The sequence below is a fragment of the Camelina sativa genome, chromosome 14, assembly GCF_000633955.1.
Source record: "Camelina sativa cultivar DH55 chromosome 14, Cs, whole genome shotgun sequence".
NCBI lineage: Eukaryota > Viridiplantae > Streptophyta > Magnoliopsida > Brassicales > Brassicaceae > Camelina > Camelina sativa.
In genome coordinates this window covers 3,176,696-3,185,277 of record NC_025698.1, presented here as the reverse complement: position 1 = coordinate 3,185,277, position 8,582 = coordinate 3,176,696, and the positions used below count along the sequence as shown (strand labels likewise).

The 8,582-nt window shown below is 36.3% G+C and overlaps 2 protein-coding genes across 5 annotated transcripts in view; one reads left to right on the top strand and one right to left on the bottom strand.

Annotated features, from left to right (window-relative positions):
• LOC104739338 (dof zinc finger protein DOF1.1-like) overlaps window positions 1-2,239 on the top strand; it is a 2,798-nt gene extending 559 nt beyond the window's left edge. For 2 of the 4 annotated variants that reach the window (XM_010459653.2, XM_019235323.1), the window contains exon 2: window positions 911-2,239. In XM_010459653.2, the coding sequence (XP_010457955.1) occupies window positions 911-1,897 (987 nt within the window). In that variant the 3' untranslated portion in view covers window positions 1,898-2,239. The other 2 variants (XM_010459652.2, XM_010459654.2) reach the window with 2 other exon arrangements.
• LOC104739337 (probable protein phosphatase 2C 4) lies at window positions 5,868-8,576 on the bottom strand. The gene is made up of 4 exons (XM_010459651.2): window positions 6,864-8,576; window positions 6,670-6,783; window positions 6,313-6,577; window positions 5,868-6,224 (listed from the first exon to the last, which is right to left on the bottom strand). Exons 1-4 carry the CDS (start codon window positions 8,379-8,381, stop codon window positions 6,043-6,045), a joined length of 2,079 nt encoding a protein of 692 aa, XP_010457953.1. The 5' UTR covers window positions 8,382-8,576; the 3' UTR covers window positions 5,868-6,042.

Genomic DNA, 8,582 nt, shown 5'->3' with positions numbered 1-8,582 from the left:
GATTTTTAAAATTTATATTAGAAAATTTAGTTAAAAAATTGTTATATTACAAAATATATATTTAACGTTTCTTCAGATTAAAAAAGTTATACAACTTCGTATAGTTTCGTCGAACGTTTCTTCTATATATATTATTCCATAGACGCCTAGGAGAGGAACCTTATAGGCGAAGGAAAACGTCCCCACTCAAACCCTAAAAATGGGAATCAGAAATAAAAAATAACACACAAATGAAGTATAGAGACGCGTATACACATGAGGATATGAGAGTGGAATTATAGAAATATATAGAAAGCATAAAAAGAACCGAAATCAAACTCCTTTTCTTTTTTTTTTTCTCATTAAAAAAATGCATTTTCTTGCCTTTAATTCATTTGTCTTTGTTCTCCTTCTCTCTTCTCACTTTCCTTTCTGATTTTGTGCTCTCTTAGCGTTTCTCTTTGGTCGTCTTGCTTCCTCTCTTTCGTTTTGCCTTTGTTTGTTTCTTTTTTTTTTGATTCCCCCACCAATTTTTTCCTTGGAGTTCTTTCCCCTTAAAGATCCATCAAACTTTATTAAAGAAGGTAGAAGAAAGAGATAATAAAGGGTAGAAGAACAATGGCTTTCTCATCTAATTGGTCACAGGTTCACTTCTTCTTTGATCTTCCATTACTAAATGTCCTCTCCTCTTTTTGTAATTTCTCTCTTAAAATTCTTCGTTGTTGTTTTGATTCGTTTTGTAATAATTTTGATTCATTTCCAAAAGATATTCCTATTCTCGTCTTCTTTTCTAATACGCTTTCTTTAAAATTCCAACATCTATATATATATGGTATTTCTTCCTTTTTAAATACGTATTATATCACCCGTAATTGAATTGAGGTTTCTTGGTTCTTTCTTTTATTTTGATTACTTTTTTTTTTGGTTTCAGCCTACGAATTCGAATCATCAGAATCATCAGCACCAGCTTCACGAAAATGGAAGTATAGTCAGTGGCCACGGACTATTCTCTCATCAACTTCCACCTCTCCAAGCAAACCCTAACCCTAACCACCACCATGTCGTCGCTGCCTCTGCTGGTCTTCCGGCGAGGATGGGTGGATCGATGGCGGAGAGAGCGAGACAGGCCAAAATACCTCCGCCTGACGGACCCCTAAAGTGTCCTCGATGTGACTCCAGTAACACGAAGTTCTGTTACTACAACAACTATAACCTCACTCAGCCTCGTCACTTCTGCAAAGGTTGCCGTCGCTACTGGACACAAGGCGGCGCCCTGAGGAACGTCCCTGTCGGTGGAGGCTGCCGGAAGAATAACAAGAAGGGCAAAAATGGCAATTCAAAATCTTCTTCTTCGTCGTCCAAACAGTCTTCCACGGTCAACGCTCCAAGTCCAAGCTCAGGACAGCTAAGGACAAATCATCAGTTCCCGTTTTCACCAACACTTTACAATCTCACTCAACTCGGAGGTATTGGTTTGAACTTAGCAGCTACTAATGGCAACAACCAAGCTCACCAGATCGGTTCGAGTTTGATGAACGATCTAGGGTTTCTTCATGTCGGAAATGGACGAAATACGCCAGCTCAGATTACTGGAAACATTCATGACAACAACAACAACGAAAACAACCTAATGACGTCTGTTGGACCGCTGAGTCACTTCACCCTCTTCGATCCAGCAACAGGGTTATACCCTTTCCCGAACGAGGGTAATATGGGAAACAATGTCGGGATATCTTGTTCCACTACTTCTATGGTTGATTCTAGGGTTTACCAGACGCCTCCGGTGAAGATGGAAGAACAGCCAAATTTGGCTAACTTATCTAGACCGGCCTCCGGTTTGACGTCTCCGGGGAATCAAACAAATCAGTACTTTTGGACCGGTTCGGACTTCTCGGGTCCTTCTAATGAACTCTTGTGAGATTTTGTGTTTTTTTCGGATCATTAATGTATGTTACGACGTGGAGATTGACTTAGATGACTACGAACGGGCAGGATTAAATGCATGCAGAGAGTATGTGTTCGGGACGATGATCATGGAGAAGTACTAGCGTACTAAAAGGTATCTTAACTATAGTTTGTGGTTTTTACAACATAAAATCGATACTTCAGTTATATAATCAGGTGCGTCATATAATCTGTTTGTATTGCGTGATTTCATGGTTGATCTGAATTCGAAGTTGCTATTTCTCAATACGTGTGTGTAACAGTCCAATTTGTATACTCTTTATTCTGAATTTTATCGAACATATATCAGATATTACAGCTTGTTCTAAACTTCTAGTTATACTTTAGTTTCCGTTTCAAGTTTGACTATGGCTCATATGTTTGCGTTATCAAACCGAGTGATGAACATTACTAATGATTCATCGCTTATTAATTGTTCACATGAATATATGATATATAAAAGCTATGGATAATTCATAAAGTAAAAGGGTTGTCACTGACTAAGGGGAACTTGAACATATATGATCCCGTGTCTCTCTGGATGCTACCTTTTAAAACTCCCAAAATACAATTTTCACATATTTTTAGGAGCTTCTTTTTCCTTTACAGTCATCTTACGAATCTGTGTGTCAGTATGTTTGTGTGAATGCATGATCCTTAATATATATTCCTTAGTTATATATACAAACATGTTTATGTCTACACGTAGATATTATTAATTCAAGAATATACTTTCTGCATGGATTAAAGCATATATACTTACGTACATTCTTTTCTTAGAACTGTTTAAGCAAAAAGTATACTAGTCAGATCTCCAGATATGAACGTTTATATATACATATATACTACACAATCAAGCTAAAGCCAACTTTTTTTTTATTGCACTAGTTAGTTTGGTTATACTGCAAAATGCAGATCATCGATTTACTGTAAGACGAGAATCAGTTGGTTGTGACTTAGATAGTACGTAGAGTCTAATGTGAAAACTTTGTCGTCTGATTGATTATGTGTGCTGTTTAACAAACTTATTTGGAAGAAAATGTAACTTTAGTTGTGTTTGGTAATTTGCAATGAAAACGATAATTTTCCAATGATACCACATCATATAATACGTTAGGAAAAGGTGGGAGAGAATATAACGAAGAAAACGTTAAAGAAAAAGATTGACACGGAAAACAATGCAGACAGAGATTTGAATTACTTTTGTCCTTACCCCTAACTTTCCACTTTTTAACGGTAGGGTTAAAATCATTTGAAATACTTTTTTGACTGTTACTTTTTCTTTAAAAAAACTTATTTTCTTGCTTACGAGTCCTTCATATTTTTTCATATAATCTCGTATATGTTACAAATAAGTTATACCAAAAATCTTAAAAAAATATTCTAAAGAATCATATCATCTAATTTATCATATTAATTTTCTTTATTAAATTATTCATCAAATAAAATCTTTTAACATCTAAGTTAACATATTAATTTGTTAACTATCATTATACTTCTTCACCTTTTATTTTTATATATGAGTCTATTTTGTGAAACAAATAAATTATCATATTATTTATTATAATTAAAAATAGTTTTATTTCCGGATATACCATAAGTTGAATTTTAAAAACAAATATAAATTCTTCAATCTATAAAATATTCAAGCTTTAGTAATATTATTCTTTAAATATAAAATCAATTGAATAAAAAGTTTTACTGAGTAACGGGTCAAAATTTGAATATTTAAATTCAAATTTACAAAATTATGTCTTATAATGACATTCAAGTCATGATGTAGAATATACATTGTTGAAATAACTTCACATATATAACCTAATATAACATATTAAAATTTTATTTTAAAATAGAAAATATACAAAATTTTGTATAAAATAAAATTTAATCAGTGTTATAGCACGGATAATTATCTAGAATCATTAACAATATAAAACTTACAAAATAAGTGTTTTTTTCAAGCCATCATATTTAGCATATGATTTTATTGCATAATGTTTTATCCAAAAAAAATTTAAAAACAATCACATAAATTATATTTTATATAAAAATTATAATATAAATAAAATGAATTTCAACTCATGCTCTAGCACGAGTCTTAGTCTAGTATGAGTAAAATAAAATGCTAAAATAGAGAAAAGAAAAAAATGATACGGAATACTGAAATGTCAAATTTTCAATTTGTCATGATGTCATCATTATAGAAATTATTAAGGACATAACCAGCCTAATTATTTCAGATTCACTATATGAAACTAATTGGGCTTAATACAATTACATTTTGATAGAGCCCAATAATTGAAGTTGGGTCGTATGAATGCGAATCTGCTTGCTTCACAGTTCACAAACTTCACATTCACAAACTTTGTCCCCTGATTCCAACATTGTGCACACTTTGCAAATTCATCAAGTAATAAACTAGAACATCGGCATTCGGCATCTCGTCACACTGTTTGGCTGTTGTCCTGAAACATGATCACTCATTCACTTGTGTATGCGTACTTTACCAAATGTCTACAAATATAACGAAGATGCCACTGCCCACTGGAAGAACTTTTCCATATACTGAAATTTTAACTCCAAAATCTGACATTGTATTTGTTGGGCGTATCATCTTGCACATGCTCACAAGAAAGCCGCCTGTTGGGTTGGGTGGACAAGTGCAAAAAAAAAAAAAAAAACCTTTTCCTTGTGGAAGTTGGACTCAAATTTGGACATAAAACCTGGAGAGTGGCCAATCTTTTTGGTCAGACACTTGCAAACGTCGGTTACTGTGCTGTAAACCAAACAACAACGACAGACCCGGTCCTAACAACGGCCAAATTAAACTAGTGTTGGCACTCTGTTTTTTTAAAGTAATTGGCATACTATCAAAATCTTGCTATACATACATTTAACTCTTGGATCTACTTGTATACAAGATGTACAATAGACAAACAATAATTTGGCCGTTGGATTGATGGTTGATGTTGACCCAAGGCCACTAAAATGGACTGTTTCTTCACAACAAAACAATAGGTATAAAATATAGTGTGGAAGTAATCAAACTCTAGACAGTCAAAAAGGCAACCCAAAAGGGTAGAAACTAAAAATGGACAGCTAACAAAGGTAAAAAAAAAAAAAAGGTTAAGTCAACATTGTGAAAAGCAAGTGTTACATAAAGACAAGAAGTTACATAAAGGTTGAATATAAAGACAAGAAGTTACATAAAACATAAAATTCCAAATTTAATAAAAACCAAGTTCCCTGAAATGGAAGAAACTAGTTAGGGCTGGGCATTCGGGTAACTCATTCAGGTTCGGGTATTACCCATTCGGGTTTGGATAAACGGGTTTAGAAAAATAGAACCCATTGGGTATTTTTAGATATATGGGTTCGGTTCAGTTTGGGTACTATCGGGTTCGGGTCGGTTTGGGTTACAAATTTTAGAACCCGATTAGTACCCGAACTACCGGGTATCCGAAAAAAATATAATTAAATTTAAATAAATTTAGTTAAATTTTGACTTACATAACAAAATATTTTAGATATTTTGATTATTTTTGATATTTATGTATAAAACTAAATGAAATATTCGATTATAATTTTGGGTAATTGCATTATATTAATGATAAATATTATAAATATGTTTATATGTTCGGATTTAATGGGTACCCAAACGGGTATTACCCGATCCTAATCCGAATCCACGGGTATTAGAAAATAGAACCCAATAGGGTTTTATAGGCAAACTCATACCCAACTCGAACCCGGTTTTTCGGGTCGGATTCCAGGTTGGATATTCGGGTACGGTTTTTATGCTCATGCCTAAAACTAGTACAAGAAAACAAACAGAGGCCAAAAGATTTGGTGAAACAAAAAAACAGAGAGAGGAAGTGAATTAAATGTTAGGGAAAGTGAATATAACTTCTTGAACCACTACTGCTACGTAACTCGTTATCTCATACTACCAATTACCAAACCTCTTTCAATTCCTTCATTTACTTCTCTATTCACATACAGTTAGTAGTTGGAAGAAACTTACATTCAAAGAACCAACCTTTGACTACTAATTTATGGCACACTAGGACTCCTAATTTAGTTGCCAAAACTTTTTTTTTTATTCTCTGTTTATCAACATTATACATGATTCAGAGCCGATGAGAGATCGATCTCTTTCTCCATGATAAGGATTTGTTTTTTTTTATATACACAAGATTTCCACATCCTTCCTTCTAAAGAGATCACTACTATTGAAACATCATCGTGGTACCGTCTTCGTTCACCTTGTGGTATCTCTAGCAACTCATGGAAATCCATACCTACAATTTTAAAAAGACATCAATTAAGACAAACTAAAATCGACTATGGAACAGAAGAAACAGAAGAATGTAAGAACATACACCGTACCAGCTTTCTTAGCAGCTCTAAACAAAAGCTCTTGCACAAGATGCTGAGCTGGATCTCCTTCAGGTTGTAATGTGATGAAGAGCTCAACCTCTGAAACCGCTTCTTCGTTTGTGAAGTATTGGTAGAGTCCGTCTGACGATAGTATTAGAAACCGGTCCTTGGACCCTAATCTGTGGTGGTAGAGAGACGGTAAGCAGTTAATGTACGGAGACTTCCCTACGTAATCAATTTGGAACATCTCAAGAAGCGCATTGTTCCACTTAGGCTGCAAATTAACATCAACCAATAATGTCATTAAATCGAGATCACATATAACCCCCATATTGCATGACCAAAAGTCATATGAAATATACACACCTGCTTTAGGAAACCGGCACCGAACGCTCTAGTGACCTTCAAGGAGCCTTTAACCCGTTCATTCGTCACAGCGGTAGCATCATCCGGATGCTCGTTTCTGATTCTCTCAACTTCCTAAGAAACCACAAGAATATAACAAATGAGTAAAACCCCCAAAATTCAGATGCTTATACCATTGTTTAGTTTTAACTTACTTCTTCTATATTTGTGCTGTGATCAACAGTGAGCTGAAAAGCTGATAAATTTGGTATTAAAGATGATTGATCACCCTCACAACCATCCAAATCGTTCATCATGGTCTCTTCATTGATCCTTTCCAAATCCTGTCTAATCTTAGCTAACCAGTAATCTGGCTCTGACTTCTGACCAAGCACAGCTCTACTATCACCAACATTCATCACATAAATATCTTCACCTTTCATCAACATCACAAGCACACAAGAACCCATCAAAGCTAGTTCAGGATTCTCGTCGAGCATCTTATCTGCAGTATCTAAGTACGCTTCCTCTGTTTTCCTCAGAGATTGAGACAGAGCCTCTAAAACTTCGGAATGATTCGTCAACCGATCAGACCCACCACTTTGTCTCCGGTTGATCTGTTCTTTTAACCGACGGTCAAGATCTTGACCCTCACGATCCCACTCACATCTCCACCATCGCTCGCAAGAATCGTTATTTGAACACGATTCGTCTCCGTTGGTTCTTTCTAGATTCTGAGATCCTTTGGATTCATCATCCCATAACAACCCTTTAAGCTCCCGATGGAGTACGGGATAAAGATGAGAGAGAAGATAATCCGGCGCATCTGGACCGTTGAAGCCGTCGTAAATCCCGACGAAAAGCCAACCGTGCTCCTCCGACACAACCACGTGTACTCGATCCTCACCGGCTTTTCCTTGAGCCCACTGAAGATTCTGGCTTTCCAGCGAAACGTCGTCGTCTAAGCTTACTTCGCTGCTAAAGTTCAAACTGTTCACTGTGAGATTCTCGTTGTGTTGCTGCTGCTGTTGAAAGTTTCGGCTTTTTTCCGACCTGAGTCCCCAATGATCGGAGTCTTTAACGGATTTGATCGGAGCAACGATGGAGTTTTGCCCTCTTGAAACAGTCTTCGAGATTGCTCTACGGAGGATCCGAACTAAAGATCGTTTTCTTGACCCGACCCGTAAAGCTAAACCGTGAGAGAAGCTACGTTGGAACTGATGATGATGATTGTGATCGGAGTTTTGCTTATCAAGCGGGCCTGAGAATAACCCGACCCGATCAAGAGGACCCGACATGAACCCTCTCTCGATCGGACCTGAAAGGAACCCTCTTTCGATCGGACCCGAGCCCAAAACGATCGGACCGGAGCTTTTAGGAATCGGCTGAAGAGGGATTGAAGAAAACGAAGTCGTGCTCTCGAATGCGGCGGCGCGGTCTATGTGACCGTACGGATCGTATAGAGAAGTTGAGAGAGGAGTAGCTGTGTTGGCGCTTACGGAAGCGCCGGAGATTGTACGGAACATGGTCGTCATTGTATCTTCCTCCTCTGAATGGACCTTTGAGGATGAGATTAGAGTCGGTTCGGGTCGTACGTAGCAGAAGGAGTGACCTAAACCTTCGTCTAAAGGATCCGGAAGAAGAACAGAGATGTTTTTTTGCCGGTAACGTTCTCCTCCTCCTCCTCCTCCGCCTGTGAAACACATACTCAGTTTTGTTACTCCGTTACCCATCAAAGAAACGTTTTTTTTTTTCAAAGGAATTTTTTTGAGTTTCAAAGTCAATATTATATAGACGATTTGAGAAAATTCAATATGAGATTGATTTTGTTGTTGTGAAGAAAAAAAAATCCAAAGAGAAGGTGTAAGAAGAAGAAGTAATTAAAGAGAGAGAGAGAGAGAGAGAAGAGTTGACTTATGTGCAAAGAGAAAATG

Bases quoted from the DNA above. Each gene is read 5' to 3' on its own strand.
- LOC104739337 (XM_010459651.2), bottom strand. From the start codon at position 8,381: ATGGGTAACGGAGTAACAAAACTGAGTATGTGTTTCACAGGCGGAGGA. The intron at 6,784-6,863 runs GTAAGTTAAAAC...GTGGTTTCTTAG, and splicing joins ACAGCACAAATATAGAAGAA to GAAGTTGAGAGAATCAGAAA. The intron at 6,225-6,312 runs GTACGGTGTATG...TTAAAATTGTAG, and splicing joins TAGAGCTGCTAAGAAAGCTG to GTATGGATTTCCATGAGTTG.